Raw genomic sequence first — 27818 nt, 5'->3', positions numbered from 1 at the left:
AACATAGCAAGCATGACAATCTGTGAGTCAACTTCCTTCACAACATGCTTGACTTATAATTTTTTCTCTTTAAAACAATTTTTTTTAAAGCTGGGAAGATGTTGCCATCAAATAGAAATAAGGGCCTCCCTGAAAATGTGCCAAAGCAAAATTAGTCAAAATACTGTGGTAAGAGAAGAAGAGGAGAAGGAGAAGTAGGAGGAGGGGGGTGAGAGGAGGAAGAAGAGAAGGAAGAAGAGGAGGAGGAAGAGAAGGAGGAGGAGGAGAAGGAAGAGGAGGAAGAGGAGGAGAAGGAGGAAGAGGAGGAGGAGGAAGAGGAGGAGGAGACATTTTGCCATGAAAAAGACCATATTCCCAAGGGTCTTGAATTTGCAAATGAGCATCATGATGCTGCATAAAGAAGGGTTGGTATTTGAGCTGCCTAAAAATGGGATAAAGTAATTTTGAATGGTAAAGTGACTGAAGAAATACTGGAACCAGAGAAACTTGCACCTGCTAGTTTTCAGCAACATAGTAAAATTGGCATTGTGATATTCATGCTTAGAAGTCCATACTTACAGGAGCACCCGGGAAGCCAGCAGGTCCTGGAGGGCCATGTTCACCTCTCTCACCCTGAAGGAAGGTATATTATTAGTCACAGTGAAGGCCTTCTTCACAGGGATTATGCACATCTTTTTTACTTCTTAACAACATTAGAAAGCAAGAGCACTACAACTACTGATTTCTTCTGCCTCTGAACTGGGATATAATTCACAAGGTCACTACAGTGACCTATCGTGAAAGTGTTCAAATATTTAGTACACTTAAATATATAACTTCTAAGTGTGAAGTATTTAAAACTTGGCAGAAGGGTAAAACTAATATCAACTAAAACATTGATTAAACAAACACACTTGCTGTAGCTTTATCTTGATTGCCAAGTTCTTTTAGGGGCAAAGATTTTTTGATTTGGAAGAAGCTTTTGGTAACATTTGGGAGATGCTCATTAAGAAATGTATACTATTTTTCAATTTATGTCCTTCCCCAAAGATTTTCAGTAAATAAGGTATCTCAAATAATCTCAAGTGGACTTTAAACAGCTTTAAATATTTTCGTGAATCTCATATATTTTAAACATAGAACCTTAAGCAGAGGACCAGAGGACCAGGGGCAAAGTCGCTAAAGCTATGGACTGTGTGGGGTTGAGAGTATGATAAAAATTCCTTTAACACTTACAGGGCCACCTCGAGGTCCAGCTATACCTGGAAGTCCAGGGGCACCACCTTCACCCTGAGAAAAGACCAAATGATATTACTACTGTTCTAGGTCTATTAAAGCAAGAATTATTTTTTGTTTCCAATAGTGTTGTTACCTTATCTCCAGGCTGACCAGCTGGGCCAGGGGGACCAATAGGACCAGCAGGACCCTGCATAAAGAAGCCTCTTTAGTTTTGAAAAAAATAAACATCATTTCTTGTATTAATCAGGGCATAGAGGCATTTTATTACTTAAGGTGATAGATTTTGTTCTTTTGTGGCTCAAATGAGTGCTATGTATAAATATGAGAGTCTAGTATGTTCACTATTCTGTCGGTATAGTAGAAGAAGGTAAAAAACTAAGTGATTTTATTGATTCATTCTTTTTTAAAACCTTAATTAGCGAAAACAAAGAGGATGTGATAAAATATCTTATGGTAACATCTTTTTAAAACTGTATTTCTTGGCTATATTAATTGCTTTGGGTTTCATTGATACATTATGATAGCCATTCCTTGCTTGTATCATAGCTCTTCAACTTAGGTCACTGTAGGACTATCAGGATAGAAGCTAAAAATTTAAGCAGCCAAGTGATCAGTGTTTTAATATTCAGAATGTGGTAACATATGGTCTCATTTAATGAAGCAGTGAAAGCTGAAGAAGGGTCTACAATACATTGTATATAACCAGGGTTCATTTCTCATTTATGTGAATACTCACTCTCGGCCCATCCTTTCCTGGAACTCCATCAGCACCCGCACCGCCTGGCTCACCCTGCCATTCAAAAGCAAATGTCATCAGATAACAGCAACCCCAGGGAAAGTCAGCATAGCACAGCAATCCTCAGGATATTCTGGTCTGTTAGAGCTGATATTCTGATTGATATTTGTTCTAGGACTGTATGTCAAAATTCATTTAAAATGATAGCAACGATTTTGAAAATAGTTTCTAGAGCGGTTGCACTCCTGTAATCTAGAAGTGTGTCTTATGGTAGAATGAAGATTAAAACTATAAGCACCTTTTCACCCTTTGGGCCAGGACTCCCAGGACCTCCTCTCTCTCCTGGCATCCCTTGCAGACCAGGAGGACCAGAAGTACCAGGGGGACCAGGGGGACCAGCAGGGCCCTGCAATGAAGAGATACATGACAGATGACAAAAAAGCAATTGAAGTGCATCTTCTAACATGTAGGGGGATCAGAAACTACAGTTACCTTTCCTCCCTCAGGCCCAGGGGGTCCAGCTCCACCTCTAAGCCCAGGGGTTCCTGCGGTTCCAGGGGGTCCACGTTCTCCAGGGGCACCAGAATCACCCTATCATTGAAGCACATTGTCAGAAAAGAAAAACACTGGAAAATATGTAGTTTTGATTATGTCTACTAGGTTTTTAATAGTTTTGAACATTTTATGAGTATAAAACTTTGATTCAGTGAAAGAGAGCAGGAATATTTTAGAAAGCATAGAACAATAAAGTGGGTATTTGTCCTGATTAAAGTAGAAATGTGTTTAAAGTGATTACTGTTATTATGTAGAGAGGTAAAGTTTATGCTCCTGCCACCAGGACAGTTCTCTGAAGAGAACCCATGCATCAGCTGTATTTCCCCTTGAGTGGAACACTCTGTGGTGCTTATTATTGTTAGAATATTCAGATGGGGCAAAATTAGTGCATTGGAAAAAATTAGTGCATCAGAAGTACTTGCAGTTTGCTTACATGGATTTACTGAACATTAGGAATTTCTTTTTCCTTTGCAAAGAACCCTTTAGAAGTTAAAGAAATTACCTTGCCTCCAGGAACTCCAGGTGCTCCAGCTTCACCCTTTGGACCCTAGGAGGCCAACATTATGTAGGTAAGCATTTGTCAGTATGCACTGCACAGTAAAAAAAAACCCATTGACGTCTGTCATGTCTGTATATTGTGCAATTGTTTAAATCTTGACACTATGCATCTTGATTCTGTTGTTTTATATAAAATTAAGTGGCATTATATGTAACTCATTTTTGTTTCATTGTTATTTCTGAGACAGGGTCTCATGAAACTGGAACTCTTTTAGCTAAAAAGACCTTGAACTTCTGATAATCCTACCTTCCTCCCAAAAGGAAATGGGAAGACAAACAGATATTTTGTTTATATTCTGCTAGAGATCTCAACAAATGTTTCATGCAGGCTAGCACTCTACCAATTGACCTACACAATCAAATCTCAGCAATTAGCATATACCAAGTTAATAATGGATAAGTGGATTTTGTGTTTCTCATTTAGTTGCTATTTAAAAAAAATAAGATTCAACTTACTGGTTCTCCTGGTTTTCCATTTTCTCCTGGAGGACCACTGGTACCAGGTATGCCCTAGAAGTTGATAGAATTACATTGTATGGTCACTTCAAACATGGCTATATAAAACTTTTCATATGTAAACTTATTTTCCAGGTAGTTAATAACATGATTTTCATATTTTTAAGGTACAAAATATTTGCCTTATTCAAATCAGTTACAGATTGAGGATAGTTATATCTTAGAAACCTATGTTAACATCTATCTTTTTTGTTTTCTGTAGATACAGACGAGCTGATGGATAAGGACAGGTGAGTTTAGCTATATGGACTTTTTATTACAATAGAAAAGTGTATGCATATAGAACTGTAGGAGTTCAATTAATTTTTAATAACTTTATGTGTATTCTAGAATACCAATAGTAGAAAACTGTAAATGTTTTATTTGAGGATGGAAGAAAAACTTACGAATTAAGTTTTAGATGAACACATAGCATGTTAACAAACTTCGATATATATTTATCCAGTAAAAATAGGTGTAAAATATGGAATTGTCTGTTAAAAGCTAATGATATTTGGAGAGTAAACTCTTACTTGTAATCCTTGTGGACCAGGGGGTCCAGCGTCTCCCTTGTCACCAGGTGCGCCCTGTGTTCAGAAGCACAATTATATACTCCATTATAAAATTGTCATATCCTAGTTAGTCTGCTGTCCACCTCTCAGCAGGCCTATTGCTTACTTTAAAAGGTAAACATCTTAAGGGTAGGAAAATCTTGGTTTATAGGAGATATTCAAGCACATTAATATAATATATAATTAATGCCAACATTTAACTTGATAAAAAATAAGAAAGTCTAATGAGTATTATGGCACAGTGATAGGGGTAACATAATTTCTAATCTCTTGACCTTGTTCTACCTCCACCCTACTTCTATCTTCAATTATATTTATACTTACAGTAGGTCCTGGGGGACCCTGAGGTCCAGTCTCCCCATTCTTTCCAGCAGGACCCTAAAAAGGACAGTCACGGAAGCAGAATGAATGCATGTAACAAGGAAGCATTGAGGCTGAAGCCAACAGAAATGATTAGAAAGCAAGAAATAAACAAAAGACACATACTGGAAGGCCAGGACCCCCAGGGCCACCCCGTTCTCCGTTTTTGCCAGGTGCACCCTAAAAAAAAGATAAAGGATTTACATACTCAAAAAATTCACTAATCATAGTACAAATCCCATTTTTGATCCTGCTACACATACAAAGTCACACACACACACACACACACACACACACACACACACCCATTGCCAACTACATATTTGTGCCTATTCATGCATACTAGTCAATTGTCACATATTCTTTCATGTTTAAAGGAGAGACTAAGCATTGAGTGCTTTTGCACTTTCATAGAGTGGTCAAAGGCCTTCTGTCAAATATTTACTGAAGAAAATAATTATAGAACTTACATCATTTCCTTTAGGACCAGGGAAACCCATGACACCAGGCTGACCTCTGGGGCCAGATGGGCCAGGAGGACCAGGGCGACCACTTTCTCCTTGACTTCCCTAGTAAGAAAAACAACTGTCATAGTCAGGTCTTAATGAACAAATAGTCTAAGTATAACACACAGACACACACACACACACACACACACACACACACACAGACACACACATACACTCACACACACACAGACACACACACAGACACACACACACAGACACACACACACACACACACACACACACACATTCACACACATACACATTAAAATCTAGCCAAGATATGCATTTCTTTTTTTTTTCGCTAGGTCAGTTAAAAGAGACATCATAATTGTACGTACAGGAGGTCCTGGTTTCCCATCATTGCCTGGTCCACCTGGACTTCCGGGCATACCCTAAATCAGAAATAAAGAAGTCTTAAACTATAAGCATTTAAATATAACAGTCTTAAAATGTAAAAGTACAAACATACTTAAGATGTACAACTTCAAGACTTCCATGTTTATATATATCCTTGTAAATGTGCTCTCTATTTTCTGTTTAAAAAACACATCCTACTCAAATATTTAATTTTATTCTCATCCTTGGTCTGTATTGATCCATGTTTTCTTAAAGGAATTTAATTTGTTTCCTATGAGATTTTGAAAGGTATCATCTGGTTGAAGTTGTCTTTAACCTATCATTGTTTGTATTGTCTTTCTTCTTATCACATTACAGCATTATTCAAACAAATATGTAAGAAGTTACCCGTATCCCTGGACCTCCAGGGGTTCCATCTCGGCCAGGTTCTCCAGCTACTCCTCTAGGTCCTGCAGGACCTGGGCCACCACGCTCTCCAGCAGGACCCTAAGTTGGGAAATAACAAATCTTAAAGATTTCTGATTGACTTAGACACTGAATACTTAATCTATAACTATTGGAGTTTTTGGCCTCCCAAGGAGTTTATGTATTGCTGAGTTCTGCTTTATAAAATCATCTGTTTTAGTTTGGTTTTCATCTTGAAGAAAAATTGAGGCAACTATGACTAATATCCCATGCTTACAGCCAACATTATCAATTGGACTTAACTGTTTTTGTACTTAATTGAGCACATTTAAAGATTAGAAGTTCCTTTGGAGCTTCCACCATATGTGCAGGTGAATTTTTTTATGATTCTTGCAGTGACACCAACATGGCGTTCGTGAAGTAGCTTTCGTTCATCACATAGCTACGGGAGCACTGAAGTAGAGGCTTGAGTCACAGGATGATGATTTGGGGTTTTTATCCTGATATGCTTTCCTCAGATATTTACTGTTCTATTAATGGTATAACATACGGAAGAAATGCCTATTTACAGTAATGGTGTTTAGGAGCTGAAGTATTTACCTTTTCTCCTGGGGCGCCATTTGGCCCTGCAGGTCCTCGGAAGCCAGGGGCACCCTAGAAACAATCACAGTTAAATATTTCAGTTTAAAAGATGAAAACGTCTTCATACTCCATGGGTCGCAATAGAATTATTCTTATATTACTAAGTTCTTTAAACAGGAGGTGGGGATTAATTTAGGGGTAGAGCATTGCTACAAAACAGGTAATGGAGTAAGTTCCCAGCACTGAGAAAAGAAAACAAAAGACAAACCCTAAACTCCTAAACTGTGAAATATCCTGAATCACAGGAAAACCAACCAAACAAATGTACAAACAAAACAGAAACAAGCAAACTAAAACTCTTTCAGATTTTAAGTTTAAACTGGACATGCCATGAAAAACACTGGACAGAAGGGCAGGGTGGTTCACACTTTAAATCCCGTGTTCACACCTTTAATCTCTTGAGAGACAGAGTTAGAAGAATCCCTAAATCTGGATCAAGCCTGTAGTGAGTCATGATTACAGGCTTTCCTTGTCTCTTAAACTGGTGTGGTGGTCCAAACCCTTAATCTTTTTTTCTTTTTTTTTTTCTTTTTTTTCGGAGCTGGGGACCGAACCCAGGGCCTTGCGCAAACCCTTAATCTAAGTACTAGGGGAAGCTGAGGCAGGAGGATTACCATAAGTTTGAGACCTAGCTAGAGAGTAAAGGTCAAGCCAGAGTAGTCTATATGTATGACCATGTTTCAACAAATCGGAAAAAATAATCAAAGGTTATTTATTGTGTCTCAATGATGAAGCTGGTAAAGATGGAAACCTACCCTTTCTCCTGGGTTTCCTGGAACTCCATTTGCACCAGGTTCTCCTGGTGACCCATCTTTGCCGTCTTCGCCCTTAGGTCCTGGAATCCCTGGGGAACCAGCTTCGCCCTAACAACATCAAGGATTGTGACTAGATTTCGTTGAGAAACTTACCCATTACTTTCTCATCACTCGGCAGTTTTCTGAGTAGCTAAGCCTGTTGTCTTAGTACTGACCCGTTCACCGCGAGCTCCTGGCTCTCCCTTTGCTCCATTCTTGCCCGGTTCGCCCTGAAATGAAACAAAATCTCCATATAAAAACAACAGGGATGTGACTAACAAAATCATAATTAGCCAGATGTTTTAGAGCTAGAGGGAGACCTGTATAAATTAAACTGAGAAGGAGCAAGAGGAATGTCAGTATTTGGTTGACAGAGTTAAACGTAAACTTCCAGGCATTGAAGGAGAGACAAACTTACTGAAGGACCTCGTTGTCCCGGTGCACCATTAGCTCCTGCTGGTCCAGGGGGACCCCTAGCTCCTAGGAGTCCAGGAGCTCCAGGAATGCCAGCTGGACCCTAAAAGCAACACAAGCACTATCATTAGCTAAGCTCAGACCTTCGTCTCTGCTATCTGGTTTAAATAATTAGTTTTCCTGTGTGTGGATGAGCTGAGGGTGGGGCTGCTTACCATTTCACCTTTCCCACCAGGACTGCCATTATTGCCAGGAGGGCCCTAGACATACAAAGTAAGAGAGCATATTATCAGACATGACAAGAGTGCATGTATTTGGAGTTCTCTGTTTAGAGAATATATTTCCTGACAGGTATTATAACTGTAGAGGATATGTTATTTCTCCAACAGCAGCACAGCATATATATGTAGGGAAAGTAATTATGAATTAAGTCAACTAGATACGTGGTCTGAATTGCTAAAAATACATGAATAAGAGAATTTTAGTTTTATTTCTTTTCTGCTTGTTGGGTAGTGTCAGCAACCTGAATGGATGGACTAAACTTATCAGCTTGGCTTATCTCTCTCTCTCTCTGCTACTTACAGGAGGTCCTTGAGCACCAGCGTGTCCTTGTGGTCCAGGTTCCCCTCTTTGTCCTGGAGAGCCATTTGAGCCAGGGGATCCTGCAGGTCCAACCTCACCCTAAAGAGTCAAATTCCAACATGTCAAGTTTCCTTTCCACTTTTAATAACTAAGCTTAGCCCTCAGCTCTGTTTCAACTCATTTTTCTAAAGCTATAGTACTATGGTTATGAACTATAAATAAAACAAAGGATTATTAATTACTGTAAGAACAGAGGACAAAGGTAAATATGGTTCTGCCCATGTTCTAGGTGTTTTCCAGAAAAGACGAAAAAAATTGAAGCCCTCAGAAGAGATATGAGGATGGTAGAATGTTAGTGAGAGTATATTATGTATCATATATATGCTATATGTTATATGCTATATATTATATACTGTATATATACCCACACATATGTATGAGAGGGAATCAAGACAAGATTGGGGTTTTAAAGTTCTCTATAGGGTAGGAGAATGCTAGGACACTGAGGCAGGAGTGGGTAGGTGGGTAGGGAAGCACCCTCACAGAGGCGGGAAGGGGGAGGGGATAGGGAGGTTGTGGAGAAGAAACTGGGAAGGGGGCTAACATTTGAAATGTAAATGACTAAAATAATTAACAAAAAATGAAAAATAAAATTCTCTGAAGATGAAATATATATTTGATTATTTTACTGGGCAATTTTGAAAAGCAATACAATGATTTTTTTCCTATAAGATACTTTTACATTCTTCTAAAGAATTGTATGCTTACCTTAGCACCAGGAGATCCAGGGAATCCTGCAGTTCCAGGAGGACCAGGGGGACCCTAAAACCAATGTACAATTTGCATGTAAGGAAAGTTGGTTAGACTAAACATCTAGAATAATCATCACATGAAGCCTCCCATGAAATAATATATGAATAATCTAAAATACAGAAGAAACTATGTAAATAAAATGGAGTTTGCCATCCCCACAGGAGGATTCTACAGAGAAACATTGTGTAAGATAATAAGGGGTTAAATCTGCAGTTAGAACAACAGGATTCCTATCCACTTTCTTCATAAATCCTGTGAGTTACGGGATATCTATCTCTGAGCTTTTGTACTCTTCACTTCACAGAGAGAGTATCACCATCTATTTTGTATTTCTTTTAAGTGGCATGTCCAATATTGGATATAAAACGCAAGTGGCATATACATGTCAATGAATGACTGAAAATAATGGTCAGAACTGCAAGGAGGCGTAGTTTACAGGGTCAATATCAGTTTGAATTGTATTTTGACAGATAGTATCTAGTATTATACCTAGAAATTGTTTTTTATTTTCTAGGTTAAAAATAATCCTGAAGAAGCAATATGGGTTTGCTGTCTAACGGTATAATATGGGATGATATAATGCAATGTAATGTGTAATTCACAATCTGGAAGCAATAAGGAACAAAGCGGGATTGGATGCAAAGTTACTCACTGGTTGCCCGTCACTGCCCCGAGCACCATCATTGCCTCGAGCACCCTACAAAGAGAAGTTTGTCTCACTATTTTCTTACTTATGAAAGGTTAATTAAAAGTAACATTAGAGTACAATTCAAGATCAATTAAACTGAGTTTTTCTCAAATAAATTATAAAAAGTAAAGTTTGTCACAAACGTTTCCTTCATTACTAAAGTTTAATTACAAGTAACATTAAATCTACAATTCAAGCTCAGTTGAGTTGAATTTGCTCAGATATATTTAATTCCACTTATCCATCACACATTTATAGAGTCAGTGTTAGACTTTCGAGGCACCACATGAGTGGCACGTAGCAAGACCAGATTCTGGGTTTTAGAATTGAATTTGATTATATGGCTCTAATAAATGTATGAAACTAACACCCTACGACCATCTAAATTGTGATGAGAGGGAGCAACGTCAAGGCCTTCCTTTCCATATCATTGTATTCAAAGCTTGACTGAGCTGAATTTGAAGATAGTTTTTCATTAAAGATCACCCCCCACGTTCATCTGGGTACACTGTGGCAACACTCACTGCGGCTCCAGGAAGACCTGGTCGTCCTCGCTCACCAGGAGCCCCTCTGGGACCCTGCAACGAAAATTGAAAATATAAGCTTAGCTGTAAACATGACACGTATAAGAACAGCTGGGAAGAAGAAAGACAATAGGGTTGGATGTTTAATACTAATATTGATAATCACATTAGAGGAAACATAATTACCATGGGGCCAGGAGCTCCGTTGTCTCCCGGAAGACCGTTTTCACCCTAGGGATATGCAAAATGTTACTATTTCATGCAAAAGACACTTTGACATTACAAATATTGTATCATAGAAAATACTAAGAGAAATGAGTAGTTTAGTAACATCAAACTGCTGAATGAATTTTATTTTAATTACCAGATATTTAAGTTTCTGCATTTTAAATGCAGGAGGATTAAACTTAGTATGTGTTAGACACACTGAGATATGCAAACATTTTTTAAGCCAGATTCTTTGTTATTGGCTTTCATAGAAGATTTACATATGGCTGATGATGACTAAAGGAAAAGAACAGTTGTGAGACAAATTTAGGTTCCATAAGATAAATTTTAGTATCGTTCCAGACTCTAAAGGAGTTTACTCAGAAACACATATGCTGCAAGTCACCTTCAATCCAGGAGCACCGGTTTCACCCTTCTCTCCATTGCGTCCATCAAAGCCCTAGAAATATTTTTAAAAAGAAAAAAATTATTAAAATTTGTTAACAACTCAGCATAGTTAGTAAGTTTTACATTGGATTTCCATTGCTGTTTTTTATTACATATGTCTATCTGTAGTGATAATTCAAATCATGTAACATACACTGACCTACTGAGGACATATGGCTTAGCTTTATTTTTAAAAAAGTAAAACTAATGAGAATGTTCAATCTTGTGTGATTAGAGAGTTGCCTTAGGTACAGAAGAGGAAAACCTAGTTTTGTGGATATTGTTCATAGGTTGATAGATTTGTGGATTGATTGACTTTACCTCAAGTTTGTTAAAACTAAAAATGTTCTGTCCATTTATAAATTATACCTACATTCGTGAATACAGGGTTAGCCTTAGGGTCACTTACTCTGTGTCCTTTCATACCCGGGAATCCAGGGATACCAGCTGGGCCTTTGATACCCTAAAGTAATAAATGGGAAAGATGCTAATTAACATTCAAATCAGCATTGAGTGGTAAAATGCATTTACTTTGATGTTTATTTCAACTTGATTATTTGCTTTTTGAAGTTAAAATTGACATACTGTGACTGTTCTAGGTAGTTAATTTAATGAAAACGTACTGGAGGTCCAGGCAGTCCACGCTCTCCAGGTCGTCCGGGTCTTCCTGACTCTCCCTAGGCAGAGAAATAAAGTATACATAAAGGCTTCTGTATGGGGGAAATGTAGAGCAAGTAGGGAGTAATCTTGTTGGACTGACAATATAGTTGTGAGATCATTTTTTCCAATTATTTATTTATTTAAGATACAGTCTCTCTAGGTGACTCTGGCTGGTGCTGAACTCCTGATCCTTCCAGCCACACCTCTAGAGTTCTGAGATTAGCATTGTCACCTGCCCAGTGTGACATCAGTTTTCTCAATAGAAGAACTGAGGGAGGCTCTCCCACCTTGACAAAAACCTATGGAGAAATTGTATATGTATTCATGTTCCTGAAGTGTTCATATCTTTCCCAAATCAATAAAAAGAATTTAGCATTGGAAGTTAAATAAGGAAAAAAGGAGAACATATAATATTTGTAAATTTATGCTTATAAAGTAATGATATTAATATATTGAGTATGTGACAGATGAAGAGAAAAAAAATCCTGGTATTTCTGAAATGAAAATAAAGTGGATCGGAGGGTTCTATTAGTTTAGAATTTATCAAATGTTGTATAACTTTGTGAGTACAACTCAAAGATTACTACTTAAATGCAATGATCGTATCCTAAAATGTGAAAAATGACAATCTCATCCCACAGTGATTCAGAGATACAATAAATTTTACAAGATTTCTAATGAGGATTTAAGTAAGATAATGTAACTCTCTATCAAAATACCCTAGAAGTAATAAGAAGAACTGATCAGCGTTAGACATAACCCATAAGGAAGGTAATTTGAAGCTAGGACATCCAGTTTAAAATGCTGTGGGAATTCTCCCAACCTCCAATCTGAGCTAAAATGTTTGTTGGGTACAGATTTTTTTAAAAGAGTTTGCATTTCTCAGATTCTTCTGTGGTAGATGCATAAATGACAGTTTGTCATTTAAAATGAATGTTGCTCTATTTCTATTCAACCCATAAGTACGTACATCCTTTCCTGCAGGGCCAGATGGACCAATAGCACCAGGAGGTCCTGGAGGGCCCTGAAATAAAAAAAATAGAAACAGAATTAATCAACATTTTATGTTATATCTTGTCACTCTATGATATATGAATTCTGGAAGGAAACCTATCTTTAAAACACTCCTCTGTCCTCATCATGAAAATTACCCCAAATTAATATTATACATTCATTATATTTGTTTTAGTGTTGATTAAATTTTAGTAAAATTTTTAAATATCATATATCCATACCATACTAAATATATACATTTTTATTTCTTTATTTTGAGATACTGACTATATAAAAATATAAAAATGTTTTTCAATATTTCAAAATATTGTGTTAAAATAACATTTATTTTACTTTTTGGATGCTTTTATGGCTTGATATTCTGGTATATTCTTATCTTTATCTTTGCTCTATGCAGATGTATACATACATGTAGGCACAGTGGTAGAATACATATAAGACAAATTTATAGAACCACTAACATGTATTTCCTAGATAGAAAGTTTTCTTATGGCTGAGAAGTAGATCATTTTGGTGGCTAACCAGTCAGGAATATTTAAGATCTTTGAGTTCAGCTCAAACTCCACAAAGAAAAAAATGCTAAATTGTCATGGAAAAATTCAAACATGTTTAATCTATACTCTAGATGAACCAATGAATGATTTAGAAACTGATGATAGAATTCATGTGGAAAATGAATTTCCAGTGTGTTCAGTAATACTTAAATGTTACTTACTGCAGGACCAGCTTGACCCGGTTCACCAGGAGGACCTTGGTATCCAGGAGAACCCTAAAATAGAGCAGTGGTGTAAACATTTAGAGTAACAAGAGCTTCACATGAGCAAATTACATCTGGATTACAGTAAGAAGTCATGATTAGTGAATACAGGCAGAAATTGTATATACTTTACAATGATTAAAAGGTTTTCAGGATCAAAATAATGTTAGTATATTCCATTAGTTTTATTTTATTGCTCTGAAATTGAATGGATCAGAACTCAAAGACCTGTTGGATACAAATATGATATATATTTTAATTTTACTAAAGTTTTAATTGCTAATAATTGTTGGGGAGTGAATCGTTCATTGGTTGGTATTATGGATGATGAAATGGCTAATTTATATCCATATTTACATTAGCTTGCTTCATATATTTATGAAGAAGAAAGCACCAGGAGGAACAATACTTACAGGAGATCCAGGATGTCCAGAGGAACCAGGGGGTCCTGGAGGGCCTGGTGGACCCTGGAATATAAATTTGAATGATAAACACAGAATAGACAGATGCACACATTGCAGAGTGATGTCTATTTACACATGACGCCAATATGTACTAAAACATATACAACTTTATATCTTGTTATCTGATAACACACCTGAGTATGTTTACTTCTGAGATATTTTCAATAAAGATTTTTGCACGAAAACTTTACTTCAGATGAAATTAGAGAGTCAGTCTAGATTACCAATTGATATTAAATGTTAGCTTTAACACTTAAGAAAATTCAGAGGTCAGTGTAAAATGTGATAATAAGCTTTATAATATTTCATTGATACATCTCTGGGTTATAAACATTTTTTGGCTAAGCATAATGGGAAAATATCTTCATACTATAGATCTTATGATACAAGTTTCTAAACTAACCCTGTCAGTCAACTCTAGACCTCATAGCTATGTTGATATACCACAGTCATGTTGATATGAAGATTTAGATACAAACATGTATCATTATTCGTGGGACACTCACAATTTAAAACAAATTGATTATTCAGAAATTCACACCAAACTAGAAAAACAGATTTATCCTATTTTTATATTCTGATAACAATATTTTTACTTAATTTTAAATTATCTTTCTGAAATGTCAATAAATTGTAGTTCTATTTAGTTTTGGTAATCTTACAAAGGAGGGTTGATAACATGAGTGTAATAATAACCAATATTCCAAAAAGTAATTGGTTCTCCAATTGGTTTTCACATTGTTTAAAAATATTCTTTAGAAAAATATAAGTATATATATTTCAACTTCTTTTATACCAATAACAATAGTCTTCTATAGACACCTTGGATCTACTCATAAAAGTTCTTAATTTTGAGAGCCACAAATATATTGCCACATTGTGTTTATTTATGCTGATACTTCTAGTATGTGAAGTGAATTATAGGCTTCAATAGTGTTGTACTTTCTGAGAGCTAATTCCAAAGCAAAAGTCACCAACATAGGTGGCTTTAAATCCAGCTTTCAATGCTTTTTGCTCTTTTTTTGTGTTATTAAATATCTAGCCCATTTAAACCATTTTGAAAATCCTTTACTGAAAAGGTAAATAGGTATTGTCTAAGGTAGTGGAACATAAAATATGAATGCGTTCTGAAAACATTAATAATAAATTTAAACCTTGAGGAAAAATGGACTGTAATATTGAGCATTCATTACTTAAACTATCGTTTAGAATGTAAAGTCACTGAACAAGAAGGAATGGAAGATGCTGAGTAACTTGGTGAGAAGATGAGAAGTAGAAGCACTAACAAAAGTACACCCAGTTGCACAGTAGACAAGAAAAGTATGGACCAGAGCATGGTGGTGTGATAGGTCCTGATGCAGGTGGACCTTAGGAAGAAGCAATATGGAAGGACAAATCACCACAGGGAGGGAATGAGTTAGGATAGAAGAATCACAGATAGGTTGCTGTTTTCTCTTCCAACCTTGGTAGTCAATGAACATTTTTGTACAATTGCATTGTAATATTGTGTTTCCAGAAGTAAAGGCAGTGTGATACTTGAAAATGATCAGAAAAATTAGTACTTACAGCTGGTCCAGGATAGCCACCCATTCCTCCGACTCCAGACTTGACATCATATGAGTCGAATTGGGGAGAATAATTCTGTATCAAAAGGGTCAATCAAGAGCATACATCAGATCACATTAATAGAAGGATTATAGCTATTTTCTAAACCATTTCAAGTTAGTGCATGCAATATCTACTGTTTGCTGATATTTCTGCATGCCCTATGTGATATGTATATCTTATTTATTCTGCTGTCTATGACTTTAAATACTAGACACACTATAGAAATTCTTGCTTATGTAATTTATGGAGATTTTAACCAACTGTATTAAATAAAAAGTGTCCTCTTCAATTTGGCTTCCAAAGCTATTACTGAAACCAATATTTCTACACAATTATTATAGCATTATATATAGAATCATCGAGTATTTGAGGACAAAATAACTTTAATAACTTTGAAGTAACATAATCCAAGTCTCTAACTCCAACTAATAATAAATTTACTTTTACAAGAGGTCAATAAAATTATATATATATATACATATATATATGCCATCTGATTTAATATAATAAAAGCTGAAATGCCAAGCAGTCATGAACCACTGTAAACAAGAAAACAAGTCAGAAAGGGTTAGAGCTTGCATTGTGTTCTAGGGCTAGCTAAGTTGTATTTGATTTCTAGGATGCTCCTTGCTGCTGAATTGTTTTGGAAAAAAACCTTTTATAAATCATACATACCGGTTGTATAGTTTTCTAAGTTCCCTTAAACTCATACAACAAAGCTTTACAATATTTATCTTCTTGGTTATCTTATTTTATGTGCAGATAGATTCGTTGCCCTGACTCAGAAGAAACAAAGGTGTACTCTGAAGGCTGAACAGAAGCGTGGGCTACCCTGTTTATCCGAATCCAGTAGGCAGTTTTTAGAGCTGCTTACTGTTTAGGGCCTAGCCTCAAAAGTCTTTGCCATTGGTGCTAGGATAGGAGTAGGGAATAGATTAATAATACACTTTCTGAATACTCAACGATTTTAGGAGCTAATAGTCTGTTTATCAAACATGGTGAGTACAACATACTTATATTAAGGTATTGGGAATTTTAGAAGGAAATAGTAGCAATCATATTTCATGGTGACAGTGGTGACTTTTAAAGCTCTTAGCACATAGAAGCACTAAGCTAGGGTTTAATAAATATAAAAATAAACAGAGGATAGAAGTTGCCATTGTGAGATATAATATAGGGCAAACAAAGACAAAGTAAGCCACGTATACAGAGAAAATTTTACTTTCTTATATTCTTACCTGGCCACCAGTTGGACATGATTCACAGATTCCAGGGGAGCCAGGAGGACCAGGGAGCCCTGGTTGTCCTGGAAGACCAGGGTCGCCATTTCTCCCAGGAATGCCAGGAGGGCCCTAACAAAATAAGGAAAACAAAACAAAACAAACAAACAAAACAGGGGAAATATAAATTCAGAATCATTATTAGGAATTTGTTTCTATGCTTTATCAAATTAATTATCAGTACAATGGGGTTAAGTATATTTCAAACTAAGTCTTATGGATAATTGAAGTTTATTTTTATTTATATCTTGACAAACTTTTTTTTAATTGAAAGAGGGTTGAAAACCTGCAAACTTGGGAAAACTGAATCTTTACATGTACAGTAAGAATTTCAGTGTGAGTTTGGATCATTTTCAAATATGTAAGACAGAAGAAAATTCAGAATGATGAAAATTCAGTTGGAACAAGGAAAACCAGCCTTTTATAGAAATGTCATCAACAACTATTGTCCTTGGGGAGACGTTACTTACTGGATCTCCCTTGGGGCCTTGAGGTCTATTACCATCAGGAATGACAGGAGCCTATAACATGTAAAAAATATGGAGATGTGTAAACTATGGCACAATTGACACCTTTATTTCTTAATTCTGATTACACACAATCCCCGCCTTTTTGTTAAAAGTGGCATTATTCATTTGTCATGGCAATTTCTTTCAAGCCTTTAAACTATAGATGCTATTTATGTGTTTAAATATGATTCTTGAAGAGTTAATATATGTTACAGACTCACAGGTGTAGAAGGCTGTGGACATATTGCACAACATTCTCCAAATGGGATCTCTGGGTTGGGGCAGTCTAGTGGCTCATCATCACACATTATGTCATCACAGAGGACAGATCCCGAGTCGCAGACACATATTTGACATGGTTCTGGCTTCCAGACATCTCTAGACTCATAGGACTGACCAAGGTAGTTGCATCCCAATTCATCTGTGGGAAAATAAATGAGAAGATAATGACATTTAAAAATGTTTTGACAAAATGTGCTTTTGTTCTTGGTTATGCAGTAATGACTATTTACAAAGAAGAGTCAATGTGAAGACGTTTGGAGCAATTTCCTTCTTTAAGAAGAAACAGCATTTCCCCTCTATAATTTCTATGTACCAAGGCACTACAGGTTAACATAAAATTGGCACATCACAATTTTTCAAAAATTGTTTTTACTTCATTTACATTAAAAAGCTTAACAACAGTAGATATAGCACAAACATTCAAACTCTTGTTTATTATTTATGCAGCTGGAAATAAGCATTTTTACCCAATTGCTATCCTATGTTCTAATAGCAGATGGGAACATTCAACTAAAAGGATGCCTTTTGTTACTAATTCTGGGACCTTCTGGATTTTATTAAGCTACTCAGAAATTCATGGAAAAACTGAGCTAATAAACCTCTTCCATATGGTCCTGGGAGAATTAATGAAGATGATTGTGTGTTGAATGTCACTGCTTACTCTGTTGAACATTAGTGGGTCAACATTATATCACATATGTATTATATATTATATAAGAAGAAAACGTTTTTCAAATGCCCAAAGTGATACTTTAAAACAAGAATTGGCAATGAATAAGTAAAAATAATCAGGCAAGTATGAAGGATGGCTTGTGTATTTGTGGCTTACTATGGCAAGAGAAATAGCTTCAACCAAAATTTTAGACTTGGTTCTTAATTATATAAAAGAAATTGTAATTTCAGCAGTCATTGCAGTGAATCAACTTAGACCATGCCAAAATCAAACCTGGTCTGAATTCTTGAAGTGTTAACTGTGTAGTATGTATGGTTAAATACAGCTTGAAAATTATGATGATAGTTTGCCAATAATGAATGAATGTTTTCAAACATCTGCAAATAATTATGAACATAAACAATGTCTTGTTGAGTTCTTTTACATTTTCTCTTTTTTTGTTTTCTTTGAAGTCCAATAGTAATTTAAAATTTCTGAATCCCTATCTTCATATTTAGATATTTTGAATATTTTGATAAAATAATAAATGATAATATTTTGATAAAATGTTTTAATAAAATGATAAAATAAATATCATATTTTGATATTTTGAATCTAAAACTTTACCATTAAGAGAAATTTCATAACATCCATTCTCTACAGACTGTGGGGTTACTTCAACTTCTCATTTATATATGTGGGCCATTACTACTTTAATCATCCTATGAAATATCTAAAGCTTCTGGTATGAATTAAGACTCAATTTTTTGTCTTAATAATTTACTAATTTAACAGCCAATCCAAGAGAAAACATGACAGTTCCATTGACATTTTCAATAGGGAATAAAGATTATGAAATCAAACCAAACTAGACCAAGACGAGACAAGCCAATCCAAACTGTGTCAGGTGGCAAAGTAGATTTCGATCCTCCTGTGTCTGACCGGACATATCTTCCTAAGGCTTTAAAGAACTCAACTTCATTCTCAGTGATTTTAAAAGCTAAATACTAAACTGGTTACCTCAGAGTCATTGATGTAGGCCTTTCTGAGGTGCTGTTTTAAAAAAAAGAGCTAAGTTCTAACCCCATTTGTGTATACCTAGAACTGATATTTTGTATTGAAGAGAAACATAAAATTAAAGTGCTGAAATAGAAGATTATCAGTGAAATCACTAAAATTTTCATATGAATCCTCCTTTCTTAATGTGAATCAAATACATGGTTCTCTGAATTAGACTGACACATTCTCATTTGATTAACTTCAACTTAGGATATTCTTGTTGAACATGTGGACATCAAACTGCCTGATCACAACCTTTTGAAAATACTAGTAGATTGTGCTAATGATTCTTTCAATAATTTATATTTGCATCAGAAATATCTTTCCACATCTAATAATGTGTACATGCTATTATTTTTTATTATTTCATTATAATAATTATTAAAATTACTATTTTATTTAAAAAATAAAATTAAAATAGATTTAAATTCCTTGTATTTTACAAAACATAGTATGTTCTTATATGACCTTGAAGTTAACATAAAACTTTTCTCTCTTCCATTTTTCCTCCCATATGTATACCTCATTGAGGGTATTCCCACATCAGAAGAAAAACAGTATTTATTAATTGTTTGGTACACTGGTAGTGACCCATTAAAAGCATAAGTGAATATATTAAACCTAGGGTTACATGATAGATGTCTTTAATGTGGCATCAATTTTTAGAATGAGTTCTTTCTATTAATCTTCTCAGAACATCTGAAATGATATTGTATATGTTCTTTTGCTTTAGAAAATTGTGTTGTTCTGCATAAAGAAACTTGGAATGCTTAAAAAAAGAATTAATGGATCTAATTTGTTGCCAAACCTTCCTTCATACCCACTTGAAACAATGATGGCATGCTGGAAACGTAAGATTCTGAAAAGTCACACGTAGACCTTGCATCCGAGGACATCATTTTCTAGTTCTCTTAGTCATCTTTGCTTACCAAGGAGGTGTTGCACAGTTTCTTCCGATTTATCACCTTATACATGACCATCTACTGTAGGATACCAGAAGCCAAACCTCATGACTCCAACATTAGTGTCCAACCTGGGAAGCCATTATAAAGCAGGGAAAGAGGACATTTCCTGGAATGCTTTATGCTTCTCAGCATTTAAAGGTAGGGTAAGAGCTAGCATTTAGGATTAAGGTACCTCAAAATGTCCCTTTCATTTATTAGGGTGCTGTGTTCATAGAAGCTTTGATAAAAAGGAAGCTGAACACTTTTGTAAAAAACATTAGATAAAATTAAATTGCATTTTCAATTCTAGACAAAGTAATGAAGTAAGATGCTCAGAGCTGAACTTGGAGTCTGTGCAAGTGCAGGATGCGTGTGCACTCCCGAGCCATCTCTCTAGCATCAGCACCGAGATGCTCAAGAGTCAGGCTTCTGAAATAGACATGAGATTCACTTTTAAGTGTTGTTTTACGTGGATGGGTAGATTCTGGTCATTCTACCCTCCCACAAAGAAAACTTCACGAATGATGTTTAGGTGTTTCTTGTTTTATTCTGAATAGGCACATGGTTTTTATTCCTCTAACTTTTCCTACAACTTGATAGCTATTTATTTTGCCAAAATAAAAATAGTAAATAGAAAATTAAAGTATGCTTAACCATCAAAATGCATCTGTAATATAATCTATGGAATTATGAAAATATTTAGTATGTTTAATATATTATATAGCAGCTTTAATTTTATGCTTTGAGAATGCAGGTTTTCAAGTAATCTTTCCTATCACTACATGGCTAAGTACTTTAATTTCTTTCAAAGCATCATGCACTTGACAGTGTTTGGCAAACAAATGCTAGACCAAGCCCATGTTCTAGGAACTACTCTTGATTGGCTGACATCTTTTTGTTTTCTTTCAAGTTATGGATGCCACCTGAAACCCAGACTAGCGTTGAAACCACAGTCCTTGCTCTGAGTTTTCAGATTACTGGGAATGCAGGCGCAGGTAGGCATCACTGAATATAGGGATCCATCACTAATCAAGCTGCTGCAAACGCAGTTGTGGATCACTGCATTAGATGCTGGGAATGCAGGAGTGTATCAGTATGCCTGATGCTTTAAATCAATTTTTTATGATTTCCTTACTGCGTGTGACTTTACAACTGAATGCTGTCACAATCCTCAATGATCACAAAGAACTTGGGGCAAACAAAGTAATTATTCAGATAAAGTACTTAAAGGAAATCAGATTCGAATCTAGAATGCTCTTCTGAAATCTGACACTCCTAACTTCATTATATATATTTTCTTCTTCCAGGATAATATAGGATGAAAGAAACCAGTCTCATTACCCTGTCCCATATGGTTTGTAAACTCTGTACCCTCGTGAGTACAGATTTTTAAAGGAATAACAGTGATCTGCAAAATGTCTTTCTTCTCTATTCTTAAAAACGGGAAGATACCATCTGGAGTTGAATCCTATTGTTTATTTCTCTTGACCTTAGGAACAAGGTTTGTATTTCCAAGGCCACCCTGATGGGATCCAGACCACCAGCAAGATGAGCATGTGATTTGGAAGCCAGGCACTGAGACTGACACAAACAAACTTCCTGCATCAGATACATAGATGTATTTAAGATGTCTAAGGCACTACTCTTCAGAAACTGCAGGTGCTCCATGATTCACATTTGTTAACGTCTCCTTTGAATGATACTTGGGCATTATAAACTCTTTGCAACATGATAAAGCATTCCTGTACTGCCTCTACAGTAATAAACACAAGAAGAAATGTCTCTCAAATATGTTAACTCAAAAAGTCATCTTTCAATGCTAATTATCAAAGCGAATTTAACTATGAATAAGTTTTAGATTAGTCGTGTTTTTACTTTACTTCTTTGGGGCAATTTTAGTCTTTCTCCCATTTGAACTTTCCATTTTGTTCATTGAGATTGCATTTTAAATGGTAGGGCTTGACCTCAGCCATGGAAAAAGCAAGGCTTTGATTAGTTAATCTGAAAGGAATCCACTTGGGCTGTGTTTTTGTTAGGCACAGACAGAACTTCTAGTGGTTAATATAATTCTCCAAAGTGCAGCTAACAAATGTCTGCTGTGCAGAGCTAGCTCAGAGTTTCCACTGCTTTCGTGACAGGCAAACGTTCCTCTTTTAAAACTTTTGGATTTAAAAAAAAATCAATGTGACTTTTTTTTTCTAAGCATGGAAAATAACGACACTAAGCTTTTAGCCCTAAGAAACAGAATGAAACATTTTATGAGAATTCGCTCACCCACATTCCCAGAAAGTCAGAGTGGACCTGAAGTTTAAGTGTCTCCCAGGTCCCACAAAGGCAAGCTCATCTTTAATCTTCCCAGCTCTGACTTACAAGCAATCCACTTTAATGGCTTCAAGGTGGAGCTATCAGTTAATGCCTGTCTCAAAGTATACATAGGAACCCTGTGTTACAGTCATCCTCAACAGACACCGCAGGGCTTCAGTGGGTGGCAGTCTTTTCTGAGTTTCCACTCCAGGCCTGGCCTGAGCCTGTAGATATGAAGCAGGCCTTTTTAAAGAGACCTTGCTCTCATTTACCATCTGCTACAGTCCTGGGAAATCCTTTTTAAAACGAAGTCCAAAGGCAAGATACCAAAGAGCGTGCGTTCATTACTGGGCCTTTCCTCTCCACTTCCTCCCATCATGGTTTCAGAAGATTTGCTCTCTTCTACAATGCAACTGGTCCACCCTAGATCTGAACGTGACGCAGTGTCAGTGACAGGCCCCTCACCCCTCCTTCTGAGGACGTCTGAGGTGCTGAGGAAATCCAAAGCATCAGAAATGGAAACAACAAAACCATGTATTGGTAGCCCTTTATTTACTTGCAATGTGCATGTTTACAGAAAGGATGGATACTTTCTGGTTAAATCATTAGCTTCTGAGCCTTCTGCCTAATAAACCAGATTAATCTGTTAAAAGTTGAATGTTCAATAGAAAGAAGAACCATCATTAAAAAAAACCCAACTTGATAACTACATTTTCTAGAATGGAATGGAATTCGGAATCCTTTATTTACAAATACTTACAAAAGTAAAAATGTGCAGATGTTCAAGGCTTATGCTTTTGTTCTCAAATCACATATCGGTTCATGAAATTTGTTTCAATGTTAAGCTTGCCCTCTCCTGTTTTTAAGCTTTCTAAGCACACTGTAAGTTACATGACGGATACTGAGATAGGTACACAATTGTGTATGTTCTCCTGTTAGAAGTAAGGTTACTCCAGTGGCTTTATGATACATTCCACTCCATCTGCTCCATGCAGCTAATGATTGCGACAGCACAAACCAGAGAAAATTTAAATGTTAATCTTAGCTATAACTTTCTTTTTTAACATGATGAGAAATAGACTCAAAAGTATGAAACAAGAATTCATTCTCTCAGCCCATTTATAGTTTTGAAATCAGAAATCAGTTCATGGTTCACAGTTAATTTTTGCGAAACCATCAACATAGCAAAATGTGGAATCTTAAACTTTAGAAGACATTTAGTTTTTGGTCCCTGTCCTAAGAAAGAAATATTATTACTAACATCCATATATGGCCCTATAGTCAGCATAATGCAAATATTAAGTGAGGATGCTATTAACCAATGAGTAGGAAAATATATTTTTAAAAAATGAATTTAAATAAGCCTATACCTTTCCTTTGGCAGTATCAGAAATTGAAACTAAGGCCTCATATGTTCTGGACAAAGTATCCACCACTGACCTGCATCCCAAGACTTCTGAAAACTTTTCATTTTGAGACAAGAGTTTCACTCCCATTCCGAGGCTCACATTGAATTCAGGCAGAGTTTGGACTTGCATTCACCTAATGTCAGCCTCCCAAATAGCTGGGAACGAAGGTCTGTGTCACTGTTCCTGGCCGGAAAGTGTCTATAATTTTTAAATTAATTTTCAAAAAGTCTTACAATAGAGTACCAGTTTGTGTACTCTTGTGTCTGGTAACATTTCATCATCTAATTGTTTTATTTATAAAAAAAATGTTTAATTTTTAAAAACTTTCTCTCTCTCTCTCTCTCTCTCTCTCTCTCTCTCTCTGTGTGTGTGTGTGTGACACACACACACATACACACACACACACACACACACACACACACACACACACACACAGGATCCTGTGGTGTGTCAGTCATCTTGTCACTGGTTATGTAAATGGTGTATTTGACCCTTCGCCACTAGGTGGCATGTTTTAGCACTTAAAAGTACAGTATGCTTAAAAACCACAGGAAATATAAAACAGACAACATTTTTCCATAGCTGAAATAAAATGCATGAATAAAGTAAGACTTGCACAGATTTGTAAAGAGACCAGAATTCTTTGTGGAGACATGTTTCATATCCAAAAACTTCCAGAAGTTAGTGTCCAGCAATGTTGTACTACTGCTAGGGTTTCTAGAGAACATAGGAGATAAACCCTTTAGAATTCTCTGAATGTTCCCAGTGTGCTTAATATCTGCTACTTACTGAAACCTTCTCAAAGTTAATCATCCAGCAGAATTTTCACTAAAAATCTACAAGGAATGTGAAATATATGATCTTAAATCCCCTTTTCCCTTCTTGGAGTTTTATAACCATACCACTGAGAAGGAAGCAAATGAACTTACAATAATGTTCAGATGGCGAGGACCAAACATGTTTTTTGTTTTTTCATTTTGTTTTGTTTTTTACTGGCATTAGATTGGGAAGAAACACACCCACTGTGCCTACAGTGTTTCTCATATTCATATAACTGTTAAGAACTACAGATATTATATTGATATTTTAATTAATGTCCCAAAAGACATAGATTTTCTCTCTTTCTTTCTTTCTTTCTTTCTTTCTTTCTTTCTTTCTTTCTTTCTTTCTCTCTTTCTTTCTGTCTTTCTGTCTTTCTTCCTTTTTTTGTTAATAAGATTCTGTTTTTCTTCCCCCAGAAATCAGAATATATTTTTTTGAGTTGCTGAGGAATTAACATTCCTTTGGACCATGTCTTCTATTTCTAGGGAAGGCTTGGGATTGTTACATCTTCCAGGAGGGCAGGATGCAGGGAGAAAGTGAAAACAGAAAGCTAACAAGGAAATGACTATCAAAGGAAAAAAATGGGAGATGAGCTGGGTAGAAGAAAGGATGAAAATGGAGATGGGAAGCAGAGGGTGATTCACTGGGAACAGGGAGAGGCAAGGAGAGGGGCTGTGGGGGAGGGAGGTGAACAAGCCAAGGATGGGGGTGGGGTGATGAGTGAGAAAGGAAAACTGGGAGGGGAGTTCCTAAGGAGCCAAAGGGGGTGGAGAGAAAAGGAGGGGGAAAAGATGGAGGGGTGATGGAAGGGTGGGTTAAGGGAAAGAGATTAAGAAACAAGAAACCTGGGTGCTCTTTCTCTGTGCATATGTGGACTGAATATACAGAAACATCATCAGGAATTCCCTTCATCTACTCTTACCCAGATGATTTGTAAAAATAGTAAAGATATTACACACAGTGGAAAAATGAATACTCATAAAACATTTGCCAAGACTAAAGGTTTAAATACAAGCACATTTGATAATGTATAAAAAGAATTGCTGAAAATTTCTTTTAGCCACGGGTATGATTTACATGAACAAAATGGCTCTGGGGAAAGTGTGCACCCCAATTTCTCACAATGATGAGGAACATATGCTTTTTTAAAAGTATTTAAGTAAGTAACAGGAGACAATTGCTTTTAATTAGGGGCACAAGAAAATAAAGATCACTATATTTGACTACCAAAAATATATCACGTCAGCCTTTTTGAGCAAAACTTGTATCTTTACCTTCTTTGGAGAAAAGCAAAAATATTCCTGTTAAAACATGTTGTCTACAGTAGTGGAAATCCAGCCAAACAGAACATGTAGGACATAAAACAACTTTTGGCAAAACTCTGAGTACATGGAATATGTGCAATCATGAATACAATAAAAAGAGAAACAATGACATGTTTTAGCAGCCTGGGTTCGTTTCTGATTGTCCATAGATAATGCACAGTTAATAGTTTTACAGAAATACACAAGGGATTCTACTCATCTTCTAGCATCTTGTTCTGGGCTATTCATACCAGAGACATCTCTATTGCATTGTTTTATTTGGAAAACAAGGCTAAATATTCTCCTTGCAAAGAGAGCAGTGTACAAAGGAAAAGGAAAACATGAAATTATTTCAAGAGACCAATAAATTCCAGATGGCTTGGGAGCATTCCAAGATGTTCACAATGCAGGAGGGGAGTACTTTAAGGCATTTTTTTAAAAAACTAAATCAAGTTAATAAGAACAGTTTTTATCTTAAGCAACTAGAGAATTTTATTAGTGCACATTACCTTTTAAAAAAGAAATATAGAAAACAAAATTAAGGTTAGCAAAACATTCCACCATCAGAGGCTAGACAGGAAATTCTTAAGAGGCTGATTTTCCCCCTACCTTACTTTTTGTAAGAAGTTAAGGCAAAAATTAGCCCAGAAAGCCTGTTGAAATCAGTACTTACTTACCTACATTGGACTGCTGTGCCAAAATAAGAGAGGGGTGAAGCAGGGTGAGAAGAAACCAGGTCCCACATTGCACAAAGCTCATCATGTCTAAATATCAGACATGAGACTCTTTGTGCAAAAGAGGAGAGAGGAAGAAGCAGCTCACAGTAGCACCATCAGTTGTTCCCTGCCCTTCAGCACCGGGCCCGTCATAAAACTCAGCCACTGGCTTGCCTCTGCTCTGGCCTTAAATAGGAAAAAGTTTGGCTTCCCTCACTTCCAGCCCCTTTTCTGAAATATGAGAGCAGAACCCATCCCCTCAGCAGTAAAAGCAATGATTAATATTTTTCTTTCCCGCATATAGAGGACACAACCCACAGACTTAGAGAAACAGCACATCTGGAGGGTGTGTACATCAGCCTATGTATATGTTTATGGCATGCGTTAGTCTTAAATACACATTCGTGTGACAGGAACACAGGAATGTGCTTTGTGATAGTCTACAACAATTGTTTGTGTGTTTTTAAATTTCTTCCCGAAACAGTCAAACTGCTTGGAGTTGAAAAAGCATTTGACTCCCATTCTCCGGCTTGGTCGTTTTGTAAATTTTATCTTTTTAGAGGACATTTATACTGGAGTGCACCCTGACTCAATTTTAACAGGAAACTGTAAGAGACTAATAAAGGAAAGACCTTGACAGGCCCTGAGCTCACCGTCCACTCTGCATTCTGAGTGTTAAACTGGAGGCAATTATCACAACACTGTCTTTGAGCGAAGATGGAACAGACCTTAAAAGATTCTTATCTGACACTGTTCCCCTCTTTCCATTTCTCAGAAATTTCTTTTGCAACCCTGACTGCTTCATTGTAATATTTCCAGTTTATGTGTTATGTGGAGAAAGCAGAACAGGCCTTACTAAAGAAAAGAATATCAACCTTTTCAAATCTTGTCATTTGTAAGAAACTGCAGAAGAGAAACTTCAATGTGTGAAATAAAATTTCCAGTTTCTAATGAAACAATTACTACAAATATGTTTACATTCAGCCTTTTCTATGTTTATGTTCCAAGTCCTCATCTGCAGTGTTTTCGTGTATTTCTAGATCTAGCTGAGGAATAAATACCACTCTATCTCTGATTTAATCTCTGCAGGAAAAAAAGTGTATTCCTTACCCCTATTATGATGTTAATGAGCAACTTACGTTTTGATAACCTTTCAGT

The 27818-nt window shown here is 36.2% G+C and overlaps 1 protein-coding gene across 1 annotated transcript in view; it reads right to left on the bottom strand.

Annotated features, from left to right (window-relative positions):
• The window catches only part of Col3a1 (collagen type III alpha 1 chain), a 35933-nt gene extending 9123 nt beyond the window's left edge, over nt 1-26810 (bottom strand). Inside the window, exons 1-35 of the mRNA NM_032085.1 lie at nt 26622-26810; nt 17390-17589; nt 17130-17180; nt 16618-16731; nt 15338-15412; nt 13721-13774; nt 13266-13319; nt 12507-12560; nt 11500-11553; nt 11286-11339; nt 10836-10889; nt 10409-10453; nt 10223-10276; nt 9663-9707; nt 8966-9019; nt 8198-8296; nt 7831-7875; nt 7620-7718; nt 7378-7431; nt 7163-7270; nt 6366-6419; nt 5748-5846; nt 5342-5395; nt 4965-5063; nt 4621-4674; nt 4459-4512; nt 4096-4149; nt 3524-3577; nt 3012-3056; nt 2447-2545; nt 2253-2360; nt 1955-2008; nt 1352-1405; nt 1216-1269; nt 559-612 (exon numbers count right to left, since the gene is read on the bottom strand). Of these exons, the coding sequence (NP_114474.1) occupies nt 559-612; nt 1216-1269; nt 1352-1405; nt 1955-2008; nt 2253-2360; nt 2447-2545; nt 3012-3056; nt 3524-3577; nt 4096-4149; nt 4459-4512; nt 4621-4674; nt 4965-5063; nt 5342-5395; nt 5748-5846; nt 6366-6419; nt 7163-7270; nt 7378-7431; nt 7620-7718; nt 7831-7875; nt 8198-8296; nt 8966-9019; nt 9663-9707; nt 10223-10276; nt 10409-10453; nt 10836-10889; nt 11286-11339; nt 11500-11553; nt 12507-12560; nt 13266-13319; nt 13721-13774; nt 15338-15412; nt 16618-16731; nt 17130-17180; nt 17390-17589; nt 26622-26706 (2442 nt within the window). The 5' untranslated portion in view covers nt 26707-26810. The remainder of the gene's footprint in view (nt 1-558; nt 613-1215; nt 1270-1351; nt 1406-1954; nt 2009-2252; nt 2361-2446; nt 2546-3011; nt 3057-3523; nt 3578-4095; nt 4150-4458; nt 4513-4620; nt 4675-4964; nt 5064-5341; nt 5396-5747; nt 5847-6365; nt 6420-7162; nt 7271-7377; nt 7432-7619; nt 7719-7830; nt 7876-8197; nt 8297-8965; nt 9020-9662; nt 9708-10222; nt 10277-10408; nt 10454-10835; nt 10890-11285; nt 11340-11499; nt 11554-12506; nt 12561-13265; nt 13320-13720; nt 13775-15337; nt 15413-16617; nt 16732-17129; nt 17181-17389; nt 17590-26621) is intronic.
• Nucleotides 26811-27818: the final 1008 nt, after the last annotated feature.

This window comes from Rattus norvegicus, chromosome 9, assembly GCF_036323735.1.
Source record: "Rattus norvegicus strain BN/NHsdMcwi chromosome 9, GRCr8, whole genome shotgun sequence".
NCBI classification, from domain to species: domain Eukaryota; kingdom Metazoa; phylum Chordata; class Mammalia; order Rodentia; family Muridae; genus Rattus; species Rattus norvegicus.
The sequence above is the reverse complement of the archived record's forward strand: the minus strand, read 5'-3'. Positions and strand labels throughout refer to the sequence as shown.